Source organism: Oreochromis aureus, linkage group 12 (genome assembly GCF_013358895.1).
Source record: "Oreochromis aureus strain Israel breed Guangdong linkage group 12, ZZ_aureus, whole genome shotgun sequence".
Taxonomy (NCBI): domain Eukaryota; kingdom Metazoa; phylum Chordata; class Actinopteri; order Cichliformes; family Cichlidae; genus Oreochromis; species Oreochromis aureus.
Genome location: NC_052953.1, coordinates 35,998,501 through 36,023,177, shown reverse-complemented (window position 1 = coordinate 36,023,177; position 24,677 = coordinate 35,998,501). Strand labels below are relative to the sequence as shown.

The 24,677-nt window shown below is 46.1% G+C and overlaps 1 protein-coding gene across 2 annotated transcripts in view; it reads left to right on the top strand.

Moving 5' to 3' along the window:
- The window catches only part of pdzd2 (PDZ domain containing 2), a 94,602-nt gene that overhangs the window by 36,367 nt on the left and 33,558 nt on the right, over positions 1 to 24,677 (top strand). For both annotated transcript variants that reach the window (XR_005615123.1, XM_039620883.1), the window contains exons 5-11: positions 3,624 to 4,119; positions 18,055 to 18,200; positions 18,339 to 18,471; positions 20,335 to 20,478; positions 21,416 to 21,515; positions 21,652 to 21,794; positions 22,073 to 22,192. Coding sequence is in view for 1 of the 2 variants with exons in the window: in XM_039620883.1 (XP_039476817.1) it covers positions 3,624 to 4,119; positions 18,055 to 18,200; positions 18,339 to 18,471; positions 20,335 to 20,478; positions 21,416 to 21,515; positions 21,652 to 21,794; positions 22,073 to 22,192 (1,282 nt within the window). In the remaining variant the exon portion in view is untranslated. The remainder of the gene's footprint in view (positions 1 to 3,623; positions 4,120 to 18,054; positions 18,201 to 18,338; positions 18,472 to 20,334; positions 20,479 to 21,415; positions 21,516 to 21,651; positions 21,795 to 22,072; positions 22,193 to 24,677) is intronic.

The window sequence follows — 24,677 nt, the reverse complement described above, 5'->3', positions numbered from 1 at the left end:
TGCAATGCTGTACGGTGCAATGAAAAATCAGCGAAAAAGCGAGGCAGTGACGGATGAGCGGGACCACTGTGTGCTGTTTATTAATAAACAATATATTCCTATATGACAACATGCATAAAACCAGAACGGTATTTGTACATCAGTGGGAAAATAGCGGGACAGTAGGCGGGCTTGCTAGCTTTAGCGCCGCTTCATCGGGTCAGTCTGAAAATTAAAAAGAAGAACAAATGAACTTACCAGGTTGCCCGATCTCCTCACTTCTGTGCCTCCAAGCTCGGTCCTTTTATTCCTGTCCCGGTAGAAGTAGCAGCTAGCATCGTATAGTTCTGGACGATTAGCCACTGCGTTGATGAGTTTTTCCTCCATACTGAATGAAGAATGAAGGGCTTTGGTTTGATCTGCCCCTTTGACCTGGTTACAGCCACGTCACCAGGCTCCTGATTGGTTGACGCGGCGCGACTTGACGCTGGAGTTCAAATTTTTCCAACTCAAGCGGTAGAGGCGAAAGACGCGTATGCACAAAATGCAACACAAAAACTCACGCGCGTGGTTTTTTCCGCGAGTCAAACGCGCCAGACGCGCTACACTGACGCGCGTTTCAGGCGTTTTGGCGTTTTCGCGACGCAAATCTGCTTCAGAATTTTCGCCGGACGCGCAATCGCGTGTCATCACCCTCTTTCCATTGACTTTACATGTAAACCTGACGCTCTGGCCGCCTCTATCGCGTTCGGTGTGAACGCACCGTTACTCCTCTCACCCCCAACCAATCACAGCAGATGGCCCCGCCCCTCCCTGAGCCTGGTTCTGCCGGAGGTTTCTTCCTGTTAAAAGGGAGTTTTTCCTTCCCACTGTCGCTGAAGCGCCTGGTTCATAGGGGGTCATGTGATTGTTGGGTTTTCTCTGTGTTAGTGTAGGGTCTTACTATATAAAGCGCCTTGAGGCAGCTGTTGTGATTTGGCGCTTTATAAATCAAACTGAATTGAATTACTCCTGTCAGTTCAAACGCATAATCCTGGGTATGGTGGCTGATGTAGGACAAACAACTGTGGCCACTAATCATCTGTAAAATACACATGTACGAATGTTAAATGGTCATATATAGTTTGAAGGAGCTATTTGTGATCCTCACAAGCAGTGTAATATGTGTGTAGCCGGTCTCTAATCATACACATAAAACATGATTACGCAGAGCGGCGATGTCCTTCTCGGCCACTGTATTTAAGATGGCGGGGCAACATGATGGCTTTATTTAAGTTAATGAGAATGTATCAGTTTGTTTGGAGATGTAATTACACACTCATGTGTGTGGTTTTGAGTTCAGCATTCTTGTTTTTTTTACTTTTTTCTTATGTACCTTTCCGCACAGTCAGCAAGAAGGAAATAAGAAGTAAAAGTTGAATCTTAGACAGAAGTGTGTGAGTGAGCTCTCTGAGTGCTGAAGTAGTCACTAGATGTACAAATCAGCCCGTTTACCAATGTTTAGTCTACAGAGTAACCACGCTGATGATTAATGTCCACTTCAGCCCCTGATACATGTGTGCATCACAGATTATTACAGCTTTGCTGATTACACATATCTGTGTTTATTGCATCTGTTTTGGTCTCTTCACCTCTGTACGGTGGTCTACCTGATACAGGGTGAATAAGTATCCTCCAATTCTCTAACGGGGGTGGCAAAATGGCCGACATTTCTGTGTTTATTTCAGTTATAAGAACTCCTGGTAATTTGTTTTGTAAAGCTGATCTTTTGCAGATGCGTTTCACCTGATACAGAGTGCAGAGTTGCCCATGAAGCTGCAATAGCCACAATAAGATGGGACACAGGCCAGGTTTAAATATAGAAATATATAAATCCTCTAAAGCTCTCTGTCACTGTGTTTTGGCACAAAGTGTTTCAAACTGTGAGTGGAAAGTATAGCTGACAGAAATGTCTGGTAGTGTAATCATTTGTTTTACAGTGGCTCTCTATCTTTTGCTAAGTTCATGGCCATTACATCAAACTTCTGTCACGCTGAGGTTAAGTCATGCTTCTGCTGTAGGTCTAAAATATACAGCAGTCCTCATCGGACTTTTTTTTACAGCACTGTTGTAACATAAAAGTGAACAAATGTGAGCCATGTGTCTTTACATTTTGCTGTGAAAATGTGAAATGGTTGGTGTGAAAGCATACATGGAAATGTAAACATGTATAATTTATATAAGGGATAAACACACCCGCACTTCTGGTGGGCTTAAAAGTCATTGTTTTGTAATGTTACCTTTATTTTTCTTAGCAAATGATTTAATAATTGATCAACATTAATTTATTCTGCCTTACAGAGACCTGCTGGTTACAGCATGATGACTTTTTATCACTTCAGCCATCCATCTTCTGCTTATGCAGGGCTGGGTCACAGAGGCAACTCCTCCAGCTTATTCAGGGGAACACCGAGACATTCCCAGGCCAGCCGAGATATAATCTCTCCGGCGTGTCCTGGGTCTGCCCCGGGGCCTCCTCCTGATGGGACATGCCTGGAGCGCCTTGCCCAGGAGGCAACCCAGTCAGAAGCCCTAACTAATCTAACTGGCTCCTTTCGATGTGGAGGAGCAGCGGCTCTACTCTGAGCCCCTCCTGAATGGCCGAACTCCTCATCCTATCTCTAAAGGGAGAGGCCAGCCACCCTTTGAAGGAAGCTCATTTCTGCTGCTTGTATCCACAGTCTTGTTCTTTGGGTCACTACCCACAGCTCGTGACCATAGGTGAGGGTAGGGACGTAGATCGACCGGTAAATTGAGAGCTTCGCTTTTACACTCAGCTCTCTCCTCACCACGATAGATGGGTACAGCATCTGTATCTGTGAGAGACCAACAGACCTATCTGTGGATCCCCTGCTCCCTCTCCCCTCACTCATGAACAAGACCCCGACATACTTAAACTCCTCCACTTGGGGCAGAAACTCGACCCTGACCAGGAGTGGGCACTCCACCCTTTTCCGGCTGAGGACCACGGGCTCAGACTTGTGGGTGCTGATTCCCATTCCCGCTGCTTCATACTCGGCTGCGCTCCACCTGATGAAGCCAACAGAACGACAAGCAGAGATGAAATTCTGAGGCAACCCAAGTGGAAGCCTTCATTCTGCTGTGAACCGCAGAACAGAATAAATGCATCCGTCAGGGTCAGTGTCAGGTCTTTGATGGATTTCTTTTCCCAATTCAAAAATACTATTTATTCTCAAACTGCCAACTGCGTTATCTTTGGCATTTTGCATAAAATGAACTACAAATGTGACAACCAGTTATGTGTTTTTTTGCGACACAGTGCTTGTAACAAAGATTTAAAACAATTTAAAATAGTTTTTATTAATTTGCCTGTTATGTGTAGACACAACACTGGTTCATTCCCTGAGTCAGGAGCCTTTTTATGTTTGAATGATTCATAGGAAGGCGTGTCAGTGTGAGAACTGGTGTTTTGAAACATTACTATATTTCACTTAATATAAACACAAATCAAGCATTTTATTGGTACGAAAGAAGTGTGCAGTGTAGTAATACTGACCTAAGTGTAAAGACACTCCCTAAAATAGTTCTGCCTTTATTTTATGACACCATTATCTTACTTCATCTTTTCTTTGCCCTATTCACAGTTACCTGACTGACCAGTGCTGGAATGGAGGCTGTATTTACCTGATACTGCTGCGGCGAGTCAAGCGAAAGGCCCCTCTGCCTCCCTGTGATGCAACTGAAAGTGTTTGTATCCCACTCACCAGTGACAACTGTGAAGACCAGCATCAGAGCACAGCTGAGTCCTCCGACAGCTCTGCAAATTACAGACGCACATGTAAATTTGGAGTGATATCATGCTCATCCTTCAACCAAGAAGACAGGCAGCATATGAGCTCAGACGCTCGGAGCTCTTATCATGACTACAGTTCTCATCCTGAGAATATAGAAACTAGTCCTGCAGATAACTCCGCTCACATCCTCCCCACACCTTCTAAGGAAAGCCCAGACAACTGTTCTCAGGTCAGAGCTGCTCCCCAGCATCAACACAGTGGCGAGGCTGCCCCCCTGCCGCTAAGGTGTTACAGTCAGCTGCTAGAGTTCAAAACGGATTCTTTCTGCAGTGAATATTTATGCCAGGTGAGACAAGTCGAATCAATACACCTCTGTTAGAAGCTTCCAACATGTTTTACTCAGTAACACTTTCAGTAAGAAGTAAATAAAATCTAATGTGGTGCAGTTGTCATGGAAACTTGATCTGATCGTAAAACTGTAAGCCCAGAGGGCAAAAATGTCACATCCAAACAGAAAGCTCTGTCAGTACATGAAACAGCAGATCAGTTTGATCAGGCAAACGGTTTCAAAATCCTAAAAACTTTCTAATAACATCTGTGAGGCGTCTCTGAATTTTAGTTATGGTTTGAAAAACAAATTGTGACCTGTTTTTTTCCTAAAGTTTATTTGGTATCTTGGGATTTCATCATATGACTCTAAGGCCTAGCATAGACACCAGTGACAGAGGACAGTGGGAATGGGAAGATGCTTCCCTCCATGGCTGCCCAGAAATGATAAGTGAAAAGTAAAAGTTGGGTTTCCTTTGACCCTGTTTTACACTGGGAGCTGTTAAACCTTTCAGACAGTACTGTCATGGGGCCCAGATGCCAGTATGTGGCAGTGGATCGAAGTGCAGACACAAACAGTACAGCAATAAGAATTCCACAGGTTTGATTAGAAACACAGAAATAAGCAACCATAAGATGAGGATACATGGTGGGGAGTCTCTGACCTGGAGGCAGTGTAACAGAGGGACAATGTGGTTAAGAGCTGAGTGTGAAGAGGTTCAACTGGAGAGAAGATGATTCCAGATTACTTGCACTTGGAGAGCACAAAGCTTTGGAGGGGCTAGCTGGGCGAGCGTCCAAGTGGTGTGGGAATGAATGGCAGGTCAGTGGCGCAGTCATAGGCCCTGTGGGGTAGAAGGGACAACGCCTTGTCCTTACTGAAGACGTCCTGAAGGGTTATGATATTCCTTGGGGACTGAGGAAATATCCAGAGGTGAAGGCATGGCTGGTGATGATTCTAATGTTCCTGAGGGTAGATCAGAGGATAAGCAGCTTACAAGACACAAAATACTCCAGCTTGTAACCTTGTTGACCTAACCAGTCGATGTGTGCATTGTGCTTTCTTAATCAAGGGTAGCCAAAAATTCAAGGCGTGTCAGGGAGGTGAAGGTGAAGAATAAGAGTGTTTCCCAGTGGTTTCCTGGCATGACCAGATGGATAGGTTCGGCTCAGTGAGTGATTAATACAAAGACTTGGTTGTTGAGTGCAGTGGCCGGTATGGGAAGGTCGAGCAGAACGAGCGGCAGATTTAATTGTTTAGCTAGCTCTGTGTCTATGACATTCCACTAGGAATCGATGAGGAAAATGAGGCAGCCTGCAACAACTGATTAGAAACATGTAGAAACAATTGCATAAAAAACAAAGCTCAGTTTTGTTTGGTTAATTAAATTTGGTTACAACATAAATATTTGAGTATGGTCAGTATGTACTTGGCAGTACATGAAGGTGCCAAGGATAATTTAGAAAAAACGTCACATTGATTCACATTGGAGTGTCTTCTGTATGTGAATTGGAAACACACTGAAATTGACTTAGAGTAGAATATAATGGGAGTCTTGATGCATGCTCAATCATCCAGGTAAGTAAATCTCCAAAAGTTTATTCTGTTCATCTGGACGTAGCGTTTTGTGGGAGAAACGTTTCGTCACTCATCCAAGTGACTTCTTCAGTCTCAGCTGACTGCAGGTTTCCCCAAACCTTATAAACAGTACATTTGCATAATGACTGAAACCAGCAGCACTGAAGGAACAATGGGCTGGGAGGTCAGTTCCTTAATCTTAATTATGCAAATTCTCATGACCATTGATCAACAACCACAGCACATCAAGAAGGCCCTGAGTAAATGTGGTTATCCCAGCTGGACTTCTGTCAAAGCTGGGAAGGCGCCAAAAGAAAGCTCCAGCCGATCCAGGAGAGAAGGACAAGCGCTGCCCAGGCGAAAACCTGTAATCATTCTGTACGTGTCAGGAGTATCGGAACAGTTGAGACGCATTTTTTCTAAACACCGGGTCTCTGTGGCTTTTAAACCCCAAAACACGCTGCGCCAAAAACTGCTCCACCTCAAGGATCGGGTCCCCCGACACAAACAGAGTAACATAGTGTACGCTGTTAAGTGCCAGGAGGATTGCCAGGATTTATACATCGGGGAAACCAAACAACCTCTGGCGAAGAGGATGGCACAACACAGAAGAGCTACCTCGTCAGGCCAGGACTCTGCAGTCTATTTACACCTACAGGCCAGTGGACACTCTTTCAATGATGAGGATGTACACATCCTGGACAGGGAGGAACACTGGTTTGAGGGCGGAGTCAAGGAGGCCATTTACGTGAAAAGGGAAAGACCATCTGTGAATGGAGGAAGGGGCCTAAGGGTCCATCTGTCACCATCTTACAATGCTGTGATTGCAGCCATTCCCCAACTCTCTGTGAATGGGACTCATGGCCATTGATCAGTTGGTTTTGGTCAGTGGTTGTTGATCAATGGTCATGAGAATTTGCATAATTAAGATTGAGGAACTGACCAATCCTTGGGGTGGACCAGTTTTTGGTGCAGCGTGTTTTGGGGTTTAAAAGCCACAGAGACCCGGTGTTTAGAAAAAATGCGTCTCAACTGTTCCGATACTCCTGACACATACGGGATCACTACAGGTTTTTGCTTGGGCAGTGGTTGTCCTTCTCTCCTGGATCGGCTGGAGCTTTCTTTAGGTGCCTTCCCAGCTTTGACAAAAGTCCAGCTGGGATAACCACATTTACTCAGGGCCTTCTTGATGTGGTTGTTGATCAATGGTCATGAGAATTTGCACAATTAAGATTAAGGAACTGACCTCCCAGCCACTTGGATGAGTGACAAAACGTTTCTCCCACAAAATGCTACGTCCAGATGAACAGAATCAACTTTTGGAAATATAATGGGAGAACTGAAAAATCATGCTTGCATAAAACAGTACCACATTGTCAAACACATCCCCCAAATAGTTACAAAAATAAGCTCCTTAATTTCTCTTCCTTTCAGTCTGTGTTTGATAGATATTGTTTAATATGTAATTTCTGTGTGTTAGACTGTGACACTGTCAGCTAAGCATTTTTATATTTTTGCTGCACTAAAAAGAAATGCCACTGACTCAGGTTGTATAGCCACTAAAGTGTAGTGAAGACTTTGTACATGCGGGTTAATGAGCGAGAAGGTTCAAGGTTCAAGGTTCTTTATTTGTCACATGCATAGTTATACAAGTATAACTAGGGCTGCACGATTTTGCATAAAATGAGAATCACGATTTTTTTGCTTAGAATTGAGATCATGATTCTCTCATGATTTTCTTTTCCAGTATAAATATTTATTGCACTTATTAACTGCACATCAACTTCGTAACAGTTGAGACTGAACATAAAAACAATAAATGAACACAAAAACAATAAATGTCTCACATTTTGTGGTTGCCGCAAAATGTTGTACTGCTTGTAATTCCGTCTCCACCGTTGCTCGACACTGCGTGTATAGAGCAGGTAGTGCAACATTTGAAAAATAGTTGCGGGACAGCACTGTGAAGCGTTTGTCTAGGCTGTTGATCATTTTGCTAAATCCCTCATTTTGATGGGAGCCATATCTTTAGCCAGGTGATAAGTGATAGACGGGTATGGGGAAGCACTGTATAAGGTTCCCGTTATTGATGTTTGGGTGGTTGACCGGGACGGATTTTCTCCTGTCACTTTCTTGGCCTTTACAGCTTCGTCATCTCTCACGTGCTCTCCGTTGTTTTTTCCCTGCCAATCTGCACAATTAATCTAACGATTAATTGTGCAGCCCTAAGTATAACACACAGTGAAATGTAACCTGACACGCTCCTCGACTTGTGCAAAAATAGGGGGAGGGTAGAAGAAGGACATTATATATATATATATATATATATAATGTCCTTCCTCGGTCATTCTCCACCACCCTTGGGGGCATCTCCCATTTTGACCTCGGGACTTCCAGGTTATACTCGGCACAGATGTTCCTGTACACTATGCCGGCCACTTGGTTATGGCGTTCCATGTATGCCTTGCCTGCTAGCATCTTGCACCCTGCTGTTATGTGCTGGATTGTCTCTGGGGCATCTTTACACAGCCTGCACCTGGGGTCTTGCCTGGTGTGATAGACCCCAGCCTCTATGGATCTTGTACTCAGAGCTTGTTCTTGTGCTGCCATGATTAGTGCCTCTGTGCTGTCTTTCAGTCCAGCTTTGTCCAGCCACTGGTAGGATTTCTGGATATCAGCCACCTCCTCTATCTGCCGGTGGTACATACTGTGCAGGGGCCTGTCCTTCCATGATGGTTCCTCGCCTTCCTCCTCTTTCTTGGGTTTCTGCTGCCTGAGGTATTCACTGAGCACGCTGTCAGTTGGGGCCGTCTTCGTGATGTATTCGTGGATGTTTCTTGTCTCATCCTGGACTGTGGTGCTGACACTCACCAGTCCCCGGCCCCTTCCTTCCGCTTAGCGTACAGCCTCAGGGTGCTGGACTTGGGGTGAAACCCTCCATGCATGGTAAGGAGCTTTCTTGTCTTTATGTCAGTGGCTTCTATCTCCTCCCTTGGCCAGCCTATTACCCCAGCAGGGTACCTGATCACGGGCAGGGCGTAGGTGTTGATGGCCCGGATCTTGTTCTTACCGTTCAGCTGACTCCTCAGGACTTGCCTGACCCGCTGCAGGTACTTGGTGGTTGCAGCTTTCCTAGCAGCCTCTTCATGGTTCCCATTCGCTAGCGGGATCCCCAGGTACTTGTAACTGTCCTCTATGTCTGCAATGTTGCCTTCTGGTAGTTCAATCCCCTCAGTTCTGACTACCTTCCCTCTCTTTGTTACCATCCGACTACACTTCTCCAGTCCGAATGACATTCCAGTGTCATTGCTGTATATCCTGGTAGTGTGTATCAGTGAATCGATGTCTCGTTCACTCTTGGCATACAGCTTGATGTCATCCATGTACAGGAGGTGGCTGACAACCGCTCTGTTTCGTAGTCGGTATCCGTAGCTAGATCTCACTGAGGGGGTTCAGGCCTATGCAGAACAGCAGTGGGGACAGAGCATCTCCTTGGTAGATCCCGCACTTGATGGTGACTTGTGCTATGGGCTTGGAGTTGGCCTCTAGTGTTGTGCGCCACATCCCCATTGAGTTCCTGATGAAGGCTCTTAGGGTCCTGTTGATCTTGTACAATTCTAGGCATTCCAGTATCCAGCTGTGGGGCATTGAGTCATAGGCCTTCTTGTAATCAATCCAGGCTGTGCACAGGTTGGTCAGTCTGGTCTTGCAGTCTCGGCTGACTGTTCTGTCTACCAGTAGCTGGTGTTTTGCGCCTCTGGTATTCTTGCCAATCCCTTTCTGTGCCCCGCTCATGTATTGACCCATGTGCCCGTTCATCTTAGCCGATATGATGACGCTCGTGGAGTGCAGTCAGCTTCTTCAGCCAGTAGGCGTGAACCATGTCGGGCCCTGGTGCTGTCCAACTCTTCATACTGGAGACTGCCACTGTGATGGTTACTGGACCCTGTTCAGGGAGGTTGCTGTGGTCTGCCCTCAGATCCACTAGCCACTGAGCATTGCCGTTATGGGTTGCAGCGTTCTGCTGTACGGATCACTCTCTGGAAAGCTTTTTGGTCCTTAACACAGCTGTTCCCAAACCACGATATGATGTTCTGTGTGAGGATGCTCTCCACAACGCCTGTATAGAAAATCCTGAGGATCTTTGGAGAGACCCTGAACTTCCTCAGTTGTCGTAGGTGGTACAGGCGCTGCCTAGCCTTTTTGGTCTGGACCTGAATGTGGGCAGACCATGTCAGGTCTAAGGAGATGTGGACACCGAGATACTTGAAGGACTGCACCCTCTCCACTGGAGCCCCATTGATGATAATGGGCTTGTAGTCTCTGTGCTGACTCCTTCTGAAGTCCACCACCAGCTCCTTTGTCTTGCCAACGTTCAGCTGGAGATGGTTGTCCTGGCACCGTGATGCCAGATTCTTCACTTTGTCCATGTAGGCCGCCTCATCGTTGTTGGAGATGGCACCCAACACCACTGTGTCGTCAGCAAACTTCACAATGGTGTTGGAGCCGTGGTGCCACCACACAGTCTGAAGTGTAGAGGAGTAGAGCAGTGGCGAGAGGACACATCCCTGTGGTGCTCCTGTGTTGATGGTGAGGCTGTTAGAGACGCATCTACCCACCCTCACCACCTGAGTTCTGCCAGTGAGGAAGTCCAACACCCATGCACACAGACGGCTGTTGAGTCCCAGATCCATGAGCTTTGTGAACAGTCTGCTGGGCACTATTGTGTTAAATGCTGAACTGTAATCAACAAACAGCATTCTCACATAGTTACCCTGTTTCTTGTCCATGTGGCTGAGGGTGGTGCGCAGGACGTGGGCAATGGCATCCTCAGTGGATCTGTTGGGTCGGTAGGCGAACTGGAGCGGATCTGTGGTGGGATGGAAGAGGAGATGATGTTCTTCAGCAGCCTCTCAAACACCTTCATTACTACCGAGGTCAGTGCAACTGGCCAGTAATCGTTCAGGGATGAGGGTTTGCTGTTCTTGGGCACAGGGATGATGGTGGATCTTTTGAAGCATGTGGGGACCACAGACTTTGCCAGGGACTCGTTGAAGATGGAAGTGAACACACCTGCTAGCTGGTCAGCACAGCAGCGCAGCAGACGGCCGGTAATGCCGTCTGGCCCCGCCGCTTTCCCTGTGTTCACTCTCCTCAATGCCGCTCGGACATCATGCTCCGCGATGCTGGTCACCGGTCTCTCGCTGATGACGTCACTGTCCTCGGTAGTCAGGCGGTAGATAGCATTAGCCGCCTGGTTAACCTCGAAACGGGCGTAGAACTGGTTCAGCTCGTTGGTGAATGCAGAGTCAGCGTTGATCGGCGCAGTGTCCCTGGCTTTGTAGTCCGTAATGGTGCGTAGTCCGTGCCACATGCTCCGTGTGTCGCCCTGGTGGAAGTGAGACTCCACGCGCTCCCGGTACCAGCGTTTGGCATCTCTCACCGCACGCCGTATGAGGCCGCTTTGTAGGCGCTCATATCGCCAGTGGCGAGACCCGCGTTGTAGGTGGCAGTTGTCGCGAAATCGATCAATGTAGAGCAGTGAAACAAACCACGGAGGCCCCAGAAAAGTGCAATCAAACGGTGAGTTTATTAACACAGGAGAAGAAATTTCAGCATGAGTCTCCCCACAAAAATACACTGGATGCTGGTTTTATAGCACTGAGGATCACACCCCCACGTGCGTCAATTACAGGTCAAAAATACATTGTGTACAGTCATTGTTTACAGACAATGGTACATCTTGTACATTTTTAATGGCTAGACACAGATATATAACTTCTCTTTTCTATAACACCTACCAAATAAGGCAATAAACTTCAAGCCCCCAGAGTCTTTGAGGCTGGTCACTAACTCTGGTCATCAGTCACCAAGTAGACTAAAGGGCAACAGATTACAAAAAGAAGCAGAAGACACTTGGGCCTTCGCTCAGGCCTGTCACTAAATTTATGTGTATTGTAAGCATGCATGCAGTCAACCTTCTATGTCCTACAGTGAAAATTAAGACCCTTTTGGATGGAACATCAACTCCAAATAAGCACAAATATGCAATGTGTATAAAATGATCATAACTAAGCCTGTAAATAGAAAAGGTCAATGTGATGACAAACATCTTCAATGCAATATGAACCCTGTAAGAAATATTACTGATAAAATAATGCTGTAAAACATGTTATTAATGCATTTATCATAAGGCAGGTTATATGGCAGCAATAAAAGAATTTCTGAATCTCCACACGGTCCTGGCGTTCACTGCAGCGCGGATCGATCTGTCCAACCACGGTTTCTGGTTTGGGAATGTGGTGACTCTCGCAGTGGGGATAATCTCCTCCACTAGCATATTGACGAAGCATACTGCTACTTCCGTAAACTCATTGATGTCGACTGCGCATGCTCTGAACATGTCCCAGTCGACGTCGTTGAGTGCATCCTGTAGCGTAGCTTCTGATTGGGCAGACCAACGTTTCACCTCCCTCGTGGTTACTTCTTCCCTCCGTATGTTTTGTTTATACTGGGGAATGAGGAAGATGGCGTTGTGGTCAGACTTCCCAAAAGCCAGGTGTGAGACAGCTTTGTAGCCCTGCTTGTATAGCGTGTAGCAGTGATCCAAAATTCGATCCCCCCTCGTCGGACACGAGACGTGCTGGTAAAAGTTCGGCATGACTTGTCCGAGGTTCGCTTTATTAAAGTCTCCTGCTACAATGAGGGCTGCGCCCGGGTCCTTGTTTTGAAGCAAACTCAGCACATCATGTAGTTCGGACAAAGCCATACCTGTGTCCGCTTGGGGTGGGATGTAGACCACCATGGCGATGACCGAGGTGAACTCATGGGGCACGTAGAAAGGGCGGCACTTAATGCTCAGGAATTCCAGATGTGGCAAGCAGCCGCTGGAAAGAGTAGAAATGCTCCTGGCATCACACCACTTTTTGTTTACCATGAAACACACTCCTCCACCTTTGGTTTTGTTTGACTCTGCTGTTCTGTCCGCGCGGAGCACAAAGAATGAATCCGACGGAGTTACGGCCTGGTCCGGCATGGTGGGGGTCAGCCATGTCTCCGTGAAGCACAGAATGTTGCAGTCCCTCATGTCACGTTGGAAGGTGACTCTTGCTCTTAGGTCATCAAACTTGTTCTCCAGGGATTGTACGTTGGCCAGTAGGATGCTGGGCAGTGGTGCACGATGCGCCTGCTGTCTCAGTCTGTTCCTAACGCCAGCGCATTTCCGCCGGGGCTTCTTTGTTCTACACCTCGGATGAGCGGCCCGTCCTTTGTTGTTCTCCGCGCCCCGTAGTATCTCTGGTGGCCAGGATGGGTCAGGTTTAAAAGTGTCCAAGATTAGATGTGCAACCTTGTCACCAATGTTTACAAGTGATCTGCTGTCGTATACTATAAAACTAGAGGATTTTGGAATGTGAACCAGAGCAAAAAATAAGTAAAAAACGAGAAAGGTGGATAGTCGGATCAGAGCAGTCAGGAAGGCGTCTGGACGTGGCCGCGCCATCTTTCATGTAAAGTGGCTTTATTGTGGGAGCTATATCAATAGAACTTGGTCAAACAGGGTGTAACCCATGGAGTTTTCTCACAGATTTAAGGGTTTGTTGCCTGATGTTCTAACCAAACTCCAAACACTTTGAAATAAAGAAACACACTTTTAGCCTTGCGAGGCCCTATGAAAGTTGATCAAATATAGCAATACTTGAAATACAGTAATTGCAATTCCAATAACTGCTGCCAGAATTTTGACCAATATATTTTGATTTCAGAACTGAGTCATGTTTATGAATGGAAGAGAACTCCAGATCTACACTCATAGACAAGCAAAGATGTAATGAACACAACTCTTTTATTGGAGTAGAGGATGGAGAGTGGAAATGACCTGATGTTATAACCATGGTGGCACTAGTTCAACTAGCCTAGGTTTTTCAAAGGATAATTTCTCATACACAACCTTTATGTACTTGGGGGAGATTTTCAGAAGGGTCAGGAAACAGGATAACCTGGCAAAAAACTGAGGGAATAAATACACAAGCTTATGAGGGCTAGGCGGAGACAACTGGGAATTAACTAAAGTATATCTAATAATCAGACACGGGAAGTAGCTATAAACAAGGACGAGAACAGGGCAAGATTTAAGGGCTGAGGGAAGTGGCAGGGACAAGAAACTATGGGTGCCAGCCGTCAGGCCAATGGTGGAGACAGAGCTGCTCTGGGGGTCAGGTATGAGGCTAGGGACAGAAGCCCTCCAGTGGTTTGGCAAGTGTCAGGAATTGCAGATATTAGAGTTGGGACACCACAAAAGGCTGGACAGGAGGCCAGACAAATTTCCAGCAGGTTGCTGGCATGGAAGAGGCCCTCTGACTGAGTCGGGGACATAAGGGACGAGGGATCCGCAAATTCAGGCTCAGGCAGTGCACAACCCTCAGGCTTAGGCTCAGATGGCATGGTTCTGCTACTTGAGGAAGCCTTGCAGGTTCCAGGCCCTCCGGCACTGGTGACTCTACAGGCTTGAGGTCCTTTGACTGTTGAAGAAGCTTGGGCAGGCTGGACAGTCCTGATCCCCAAGGACCCCCACAAGGGACCAGCCCCATCCAACTACCGGCCAATAACCTGCCTGAGTACCACATGGAAACTCCTATCAGGCATCATAGTGGCTAAGATGAACAGGGACATGGGTCAATACATGAGCAGGGGATAGAAAGGAATTGGCAGGAAAACCAGAGGAGCAAAACGCCAGCTACTGGTAGACAGAACAGTTGCCTGGGACTGTAAGACCAGGCTGACCAGCCTGTGCGCTGCCTGGATTGACTACAAGAAGGCCTATGACCCATACATGGATCCTGGAATGCCAAGAATTGTACAAGATGAACAGGACCCTAAGAGCTTTCAGGAACTCAATGGCGGTGTCGCGTACAACACTAGAGGCCAACTTCAAGCCCATAGCACAAGTCACCATCAAGTGCGGGATCTACCGAGGAGATGCTCCGTCCCCACTGCTGTTCTGCATAGGCCTGAACCCCCTCAGTGAGATAATTGACAAGACTGGCTACGGATATCGACTACGGAATGGAGCAGTTGTCAGCCACCTCCTGTACATGGATGACTTCAAGCTGTATGCCAAGAGTGAACGAGACATCGATTCACTGATCCACACCACCAGGATATACAGCAATGACATTGGAATGTCATTCGGATTGGAGAAGTGTAGTCGGATGATAACAAAGAGAGGGAAGGTAGTCAGAACTTAGGGGATTGAACTACCAGAAGGCAACATTGCAGACACAGAGGACAGCTACACGTACCTGGGAATCCCACAGGCGAATGGAAACCACAGAGTGGCCACTAAGAAAGCTGCAACCACCAATTACCTCCAGAGGGTCAGTATTCTGCCCTCACTGCTACACTGGATACAGTTATGCAAATAGATAAACTCCTCGACAACTGACAGGTGTATTGTCCCTTTTATTGACGATGCCGTCAATTATCAACAGAGTGAAACTAAAAACAGAAAGAAATAAACAATATTCAGTCTATACATTCACACGATAATGCAAATCAGTTGAACAAACTAGCTAACATTGGAAAGAAACTAAATCTGAATACAGTACACCTTTAACCATAAAAGTGCATAAATAATAACAAATATAGTTGCCTTAATTCTTGTTCAACATAAATACTCACAAGCGATGCTTTCTGTAAAACAACGAAGAGGATGGATGCAGATGTTATCAGAACAACATGCTGAGTCAGCCTTTTCTCAAAGTGTGCTGCATTACTAACTCTGTAGCTAATAAAAACAAATCTTGGCATGAAAGAAATGTAGTGACTCCTGCTGGTGGGAAGAAGAACTACACCAGCACAGTCAGGCAAGTCCTGAGGAGTCAGGTGAACGGTAAGAACAAGATCCAGGCTATCAACACCTGCGCCCTGCCTGTGATCAAATACCCTGCTGGGATAATGTTGGCCAGTGGAGAGATAGAAGCCAATGTAATCAAGACCAGGAAGCTCCTGACTATGCATGGAGGGTTTCACCCCAAGTCCAGCACCCTGAGGCTGTATGCTAAGCAGAAGGAAGGAGGCTGGGGACTGGTGAGTGTCAGTACCATAGTCCAGGATGAGACAACAAACATCCACAAATAAATCAGGAAGATGGCCCCAACTGACCATATGCCCAGTGAATACCTCAGGCAGCAGAAAACCAAGCAAGGGTAGCAATAGGAGGAACCATCATGGAAGGACAGGCCCCTGCACGGTATGTACCACCGGCAGATAACGAGGTGGCTGATATCCAGAAATCCTACCAGTGGCTAGACAAAGCTGGACTGAAAGACAGCACAGAGGCACTAATCATGGCAGCACAGGAACAAGCTCTGAGCACAAGATCCATAGAGGCTGGGGTCTATCACACCAGGCAAGACCCCAAGTGCAGGCTTTGTAAAGATGCCCCTGAGACAATCCAGCACATAACAACAGGGTGCAAGATACTAGCAGGCAAGGCATACATGGAACGCCATAACCAAGTGGCCGGCATAGTGTACAGAAACATCTGTGCCAAGTGTGGCCTAGAAGTCCTGAGGTCAAAATGGGAGACGCCCCCTAGGGTGGTGGAGAATGACTGAGCTAAGATCCTGTGAGACTTCCAGATACATCCATCCATCCATCCATCCATTCGCTTCCGCTTATCCTTTCCAGGGTCGCGGGGGGCGCTGGAGCCTATCCCAGCTGTCATAGGGCGAGAGGCGGGGTACACCCTGGACAGGTCGCCAGTCTGTTGCAGGGCCAACACACAGGGACAGACAACCATTCACACTCACATTCACTCGCACATTCACACCTAGTGACAATTTCGATTATCCAATTAACCTATCCCCACAAGCTGCATGTCTTTGGACAGTCGGAGGAAGCCGGAGTACCCGGAGGGAACCCACGCAAACACGGGGAGAACATGCAAACTCCACACAGAAAGACCCTGGTCTGATGGTGGAATTGAACTCAGGACCTTCTTGCTGTGCGGCAACAGTGCTAACCACTGTGCCACCGTGCTGCCCACTTCCAGATACAGACGGACAAAATGGTGATGGGTAACCAACCGGACATAGCGGTGGTAGACAAACAGAAGAAGACGGGTGTAGTGATAGACGTAGCGATACTGAATGACAGCAACATCAGGAAGAAGGAACACGAGAAGCTGGAAAAGTACCAAGGGCTCAGAGAAGAGCTGGAGAAGATGTGGAGGGTGAAGGTAACAGTGGTCCCAGTGGTAATCGGAATACTCGGTGCGGTGACTCCCATATTAGGCGAGTGGCTCCAGCAGATCCCGGGAACAACATCGGAGATCTCTGTCCAGAAGAGCGCAGTCATAGGAACAGCTGAGATACTGCGCAGGACCCTCAAGCTCCCAGGCCTCTGGTAGAGGATCCGAGCTTGAAGGATTGACCGCCCGCAGGGGCGAGAGGGGAATTTTTATATATATTGTTTGAAATATATCTTAATCCTAATATATATCTTGTATTTTGATCCATGTGTACCATGGGGCATTTTCGAAACAAATGCTGTTGTCATTTTGTTTTTTGTCTTGCTCACACTTCTAACTTACTTACTAGTGTGTAGGCCCCAAAATGTTGTGCACTGCTGTCTGGTGCTCCTCCTACGCAGTGTCAACCTAACCTGAGATGGCTCTAACTCAGTTCCAACATGATTGGTTTGGTGCTGCACTGTTGTCATTGGGCTTTCGTGTTGTCTGTTAAAACATGGATGGAATGAGCTTGATCGACTTTGTATTAACCATGTTTTATATTGCTATTAAGGAAAGTGTTTTGCATAATAATAACTTTTATAATTTTATCACCTAACTCTACTAGCAGTTGTGTCAGAACATGCTTTTTTTATACTATAAGTTAATGTAACACATGACTCTATATACATTGTCAATGTGGAGCAAACATTAAGTGCTAATTTAAGGGAACTGCTGTTTTAGGTTTCTCAACTGGCTTGACATTTATGCTTGAGCAGCCAATAGTGATTTATCAATAGTGCCTCAATGGACCTTAATTAACCACATGATTACATATGACCAGCTGGTCCATGTTGTACATAAGTATGATTGAGTATGATGCAAATTAGTCCATGCTTAATTAAAGATTTCCAAGGAAAGCAAGAGAGTAATGGGATAGCGGTTTAACATGTAGGTCAGTGTTATGAGAAACAGCTGGTATGTCATTCCTGTATATCATGCACAATGTTTGTAGCTAGCTTATTTTTGCCCATGTTTTCTACATAATTCATGTTTTTGCACATTACTGCTAATATATCTAGTATGTAGTAACATTTATATCTGACTGTGTGATAAGTTGTTTGTTTTTCATGCATTTTTTGTAGCCCAGAGATACAAACCACATCTGGAAAATGCACATGGTGAAGAGTCAGGAGGGCCTTGGCATAAAGATCACAGGAGGGCGTGGCTCCAAGCGTTCTCCTCATGGCATCATCATTACACATATAGAGGAGGGAGGCGCCATTTACAGGTGCAGTTAGGAAGGAAAAATGTATAAAATACATGGTTTAGTTATATTTGTTGACCTCTTTCCAACCCCCTTTGTGCGTGTGTGTGTGTGTGTGTGTGTGTGTGTCTGTGTGTGTCTGTCTGTCTGTCTGTTTTACAGGGATGGGCGTCTTCATGCTGGTGATGAGTTACTGATGATTAATAATCAGTCTTTGGTGGGTCTTACTCATCAGGAGGCTGTTGCTATCCTCCGCTCTGCTACAGGTTTGGTCCAGCTGGTGGTTGCCAGTAGGGTAAGTGCACAAACACTGAGTAGAGGAGGAGAACCCAAACACAGACACTGGAGGCGTGAGTGAGTTTTAACAGAAAGTGAGCCATTTATTGAGGCTAGAACGCTAACATAAATAAAAGGCAAAACCTGAAACTGAGACTAAACTAACTGATTAATGCTTCAATCTTAAATATGATCAACCTGTCTCTAATAATCGGCTATGTACCACAGGCCTTCAAGCCGGCTGTAGTTAAACCTTTACTTAAAAAGCATCTCTAGACCCAGCTGTCTTAGCTAATTATAGGCCAATCTCCAACCTTCCTTTCATATCAAACATCCTTGAAAGAGTAGTTGTCAAACAGCTAACAGATCATCTGCAGAGGAATGGCTTATTTGAAGAGTTTCAGTCAGGTTTCAGAGCTCATCACAGCACAGAAACAGCTTTAGTGAAGGTTACAAATGATCTTCTTATGGCCTCTGACAGTGGACTCATCTCTGTGCTTGTCCTGCTAGACCTCAGTGCAGCGTTCAATACTGTTGATCATTGTTGCGAAATCGATCAATGTAGAGCAGTGAAACAAACCACGGAGGCCCCAGAAAAGTGCAATCAAACGGTGAGTTTATTAGCACAGGAGAAGAAACATCAGCATATGTCTTCCAACAAAAATACACTGGATGCTGGTTTTATAGCACTGAGGATCATGCACCCCACGTACGTCAATTACAGATTAAAAATACATTGTTTACAGACAATGGTACATCTTGTACATCTCTAATGGCTAGACACAGACATATAACTTCTCTTTTCTATAACACCTACCAAATAAGGCAATAAACTTCAAGACCCCAGGGTCTCTGAGGCTGGTCACTAACTCTGGTCATCAGTCACCAAGTAGACTAAAGTGCAACAGGTTACAAAAAGAAGCAGAAGACACTTGGGCCTTCGCTCAGACCTGTCACTAAATTTATGTGTATTGTAAGCATGCATGCAATGTGTATAAAATGATCATAACTAAGCCTGTAAATAAAAAGGTCAATGTGATGACAAACATCTTCAATGCAATATGAACCCTGTAAGAAATATTACTAATAAAATAATGCTGTAAAACATGTTATTAATGCAATTATAATAATGCAGGTTATATGGCAGCAATAAAAGAATTTCTGAATCTTCACACCATAATATCCTATTAGAGCGATTAGAACATGCTGTAGGTATTACAGGTACTGCGCTGCAGTGGTTTGTATCATATCTATCTAATAGACTCCAATTTGTACATGTAAATGGAGAGTCCTCTTCACACACTAAGGTCAATTATGGTGTTCCACAGGGTTCAGTGCTAGGACCAATTCTATTTCCTCCTGCATCCTCCACAATCAGCCATCTTACGTGCTGTTTGTTTGTACTTATGTACTAGCTTCAGGGAGTCCTTGCCAAAGTGGGTTAAAATGTCTTGATGCATGCTCAATCATCCAGGTAAGGAAATCTGAAAAGGAAAAGGAAATTTCGGGGTCCCAGATTTAAGCCCTATGGGAGTGTCCCCCCAAGAGGGACATGGACCTCCTAATGATCCTCTACCCGAAACCTTGGCTGATTGTGACCTACACCTGTTTTCACACCTTGGCTCATGTGTTTAGGTAGAGGATCATTAGGGGGTCCATGTCCCTCTCGGGGGGGACACTCCCGAGAGTTAAATCTGGGACTTTGACCCTAGAACTGAAGAAGCTTCTCGGATGAGAGGTGAAACGTCTTCAAGCAACTTAAAGAAGTCCAGATGCTTTTCTTTCCAAGCTCCTTAGACTAGTATGACAGTAGTAGGCTGCATTTTTGAAGGTTTTGTAAAAAACGTGGTTTGCATGTACACATTCATTGTTGTCCTTGCAGGAGGATTCAGATGTAGGCTTTGATCGTTTTCCATCCGCCAGTCTGCCAGACCTTGTCAGCACCTGCAGTTCCACTTCATCCTTGTCCCAGGCTGCTCACACCAAGACTTCCAACAGTAGCACCAGTCTGCACAAGTCCTACATGGTACAAACAGATAATGTGTAAACTGAGACAAATCGTTCTTTGACCTCTTGCTAAATTTGAAAGTTTGCTCACTTAGAATAAACAGTTTTATGGTAGTTTCATTTTCACTGTGAGGGAGAATATCAACCAAACTCCAGGAAAACACATTATATAAAACTTATAAAATCATTTGAATGTCACTGAGTCAGTTAGTATTGACTCCAGTAGTCAATGCTACCAGAGTTAAATGTTACAGAAGCTCATGAGTGAATGAACATGATATAATAAAAGTATTTTTTGAAGTACATTTGTCCAAACACTTACATGTAGGGTTAGGGGTTCCACCTCAGCATGCAGTCAGTTCTACAGAGTCGTGCTAATGACCTGCTAATTGTATTCAGGTGTGTTGCAGCAGGGACACATGGAAAAGCTTCAGGACACCGGGCCTCGAGGACTGGAGTTTGACAGCTGTGGTTTAGAGGGGTTCTTTTGACAGCACAAGCCCAAGATACTCGATCATAATTATAATATTTCTCTCTGAGTCAAAATTGAACTGAATTAAATCAGGACCTTGAGAATCAGAAGTGAAGCCCCAAAAGTGACAGTAAAATTAAACACTGCTGCAAAAAAGATGAAATTAGTGCTGCAGAAAAATCATTAATCTGGTGATTTAGCATGCAGTGAATTCTTAGTGAGTGCGCTCGGTGCTGGTTTTAATTTCTATGGTGACAGCTACACATTACAGTGTTAAATCTTTGAACTGACGTGTTAGAGTATCGAGTGTTACTGTCCCACAGTCTAATAACAGAGACATGGAAATAGCTTTAGTTTTTTGGCAGATCAGTAAAATGTATTTTATTGTCTGAATGAGTGTTTGTTGTGTGTTCTTCATGGTAGGTGCCAAAGTAGTGTCAGATGTTCATAGCTGCTTACAAAGAGAGTGTGCGTGTCCTTGCAGGTTGATAGCCTGGAGAAATTAGAAGAGCAAAGTCAGGAGGAAACAGCCCAAAGGTCCTGCTGCAGCCCCACAGCCACGAAGCTGTGCAGCCGACCCCAGGGTTAGTGTTTCACAGAAACAGACTATTCAGTAACACCAACGTGGTTGTTACAAAGGAAACTCTGCACCTGTTTCTGACATAACCATAGCTGGGTCATTTTCTTTTTCAGAGATTTGAAATGTTTCTCTTAACTTAGGAGGGAGCACTCGCCTGGAATCAGTGGGTGAGGATGATGAACTGTTTGTGGCTAATGGGATGAGCTGCTTTGAAATGGTGGAGAAGCCTGGCCGACGTAAACACTCCCTACCTCAACAGCTGGACCCATCTGGAGTGAGACAGGTCAGTCAATATCACAGGTTCTTTCTCCTAGTGTTAGATGAAAAATGGCATGAGGGGTTAACTGACAAAAATCAATCAGAATGATAGCCTCTTAATGATGTGTAGCTAGATATACATTAACATAGATCTGCAGCATGTGACAGGAAAAAAAGGTATTTTCCTAAAGTGTGAAAAGGCAAATTATGCCAGAGACTAAGTGAAAGAAAGTCTAATCACCATGTAAATAACTGTTTGGAAATGTATTTGTCAGACTTTGTTTTGCTTCATTCAATTTCCAGGAATATCAGATCATTAAGAAATCAGCTCGCTCCCTGAGCACTGTTCAAGTGGAATCTCCATGGCGACTTGCACAGCCATCCATTATCTCCAGTATAGTATTAATGAAAGGCCAGGGCAAGGTAAGTGCACTCATTTGACATGTGTACATGAATAAAGCCCAGACTTTTGTGTATAGAAGCTTTGAGCCTCTGAAAAGACCCATCTGTCCACTGTTAATGCATCCTCATATGATTTATTAACATCTGCTTGTGCTGCATTTCTTCTTAATGATGTATTGATGAAAGGGTTTTCTTACTAAAAATTACAGTATTGCTCCCACAGTTGGCACAGCCAAAGCCAAGCGGACAGAGAAGGAATAGATGCAGCATAGCCTAACATCAATAATGTTATAAAAAACAGATGAAGAAAATATGTAGACTACACAAAGTAGACCACACACACACACACACATATAAAAAAAAAAAAAAACACCCAGCACGCCCCTGCGGGCGGTTTATCCTTCAAGCTCGGGTCCTCTACCAGAGGCCTGGGAGCTTGAGGGTCCTGCGCAGTATCTAAGCTGTTCCCAGGACTGCGCTCTTCTGGACAGAGATCTCCGATGTTGTTCCCGGGATCTGCTGGAGCCACTCGCCTAGCTTGGGAGTCACCGCACCTAGTGCTCCGATTACCACGGGGACCACCGTTACCTTCACCCTCCACATCCTCTCGAGCTCTTCTCTGAGCCCTTGGTATTTCTCCAGCTTCTCGTGTTCCTTCTTCCTGATATTGCTGTGTCATTGAACCGCTACATCTATCACTACAGCCATCTTCTTCTGTTTGTCCACCACCACTATGTCCGGTTGGTTAGCCACCACCATTTTGTCCGTCTGTATCTGGAAGTCCCACAGGATCTTAGCTCGGTCATTCTCCATCACCCTTGGGGCATCTCCCATTTTGACCTCGGGACTTCCAGGTTATACTCGGCACAGATGTTCCTGTATACTATGCCGGCCACTTGGTTATGGCGTTCCATGTATGCCTTGCCTGCTAGCATCTTGCACCCTGCTGTTATGTGCTGGATTGTCTCTGGGACATCTTTACACAGCCTGCACCTGGGGTCTTGCCTGGTGTGATAGACCCCAGCCTCTATGGATCTTGTACTCAGAGCTTGTTCTTGTGCTGCCATGATTAGTGCCTCTGTGCTGTCTTTCAGTCCAGCTTTGTCCAGCCACTGGTAGGATTTCTGGATATCAGCCACCTCCTCTATCTGCCGGTGGTACATACCGTGCAGGGGCCTGTCCTTCCATGATGGTTCCTCGCCTTCCTCCTCTTTCTTGGGTTTCTGCTGCCTGAGGTATTCACTGAGCACGCTGTCAGTTGGGGCCATCTTCGTGATGTATTCGTGGATGTTTCTTGTCTCATCCTGGACTGTGGTGCTGACACTCACCAGTCCCCGGCCCCTTTCCTTCCGCTTAGCGTACAACCTCAGGGTGCTGGACTTGGGGTGAAACCCTCCATGCATGGTAAGGAGCTTTCTTGTCTTTATGTCAGTGGCTTCTATCTCCTCCTTTGGCCAGCCTATTACCCCAGCAGGGTACCTGATCACGGGCAGGGCATAGGTGTTGATGGCCCGGATCTTGTTCTTACCGTTCAGCTGACTCCTCAGGACTTGCCTGACCCTCTGCAGGTACTTGGTGGTTGCAGCTTTCCTAGCGGCCTCTTCATGGTTCCCATTCGCCTGTGGGATCCCCAGGTACTTGTAACTGTCCTCTATGTCTGCAATGTTGCCTTCTGGTAGTTCAATCCCCTCAGTTCTGACTACCTTCCCTCTCTTTGTTACCATCCGACTACACTTCTCCAGCCCGAATGACATTCCAATGTCATTGCTGTATATCCTGGTGGTGTGGATCAGTGAATCAATGTCTCGTTCACTCTTGGCATACAGCTTGATGTCATCCATGTACAGGAGGTGGCTGACAACCGCTCCGTTTCGTAGTCGGTATCCGTAGCCAGTCTTGTTTATGATCTCACTGAGGGGGTTCAGGCCTATGCAGAACAGCAGTGGGGACAGAGCATCTCCTTGGTAGATCCCGCACTTGATGGTGACTTGTGCTATGGGCTTGAGGTTGGCCTCTAGTGTTGTACGCCACATCCCCATTGAGTTCCTGATGAAGGCTCTTAGGGTCCTGTTGATCTTGTACAATTCTAGGCATTCCAGTATCCAGCTGTGGGGCATTGAGTCATAGGCCTTCTTGTAATCAATCCAGGCAGTGCACAGGTTGGTCAGTCTGGTCTTGCAGTCTCGGCTGACTGTTCTGTCTACCAGTAGCTGGTGTTTTGTGCCTCTGGTATTCTTGCCAATCCCTTTCTGTGCCCCGCTCATGTATTGACCCATGTGCCTGTTCATCTTAGCCGATATGATGCCTGACAGGAGCTTCCATGTAGTACTGAGGCAGGTTATTGGTCGGTAGTTGGATGGGACCGGTCCCTTCTTGGGGTCCTTGGGGATCAGGACCGTCCGACCTTCGGTTAGCCATTCCGGTGTCTCTCGTTAACTAGCAGCTGGTTCATTTGTGCTGCCAGACGCCGTGGAGTGCAGTCAGCTTCTTCAGCCAGTAGGCGTGA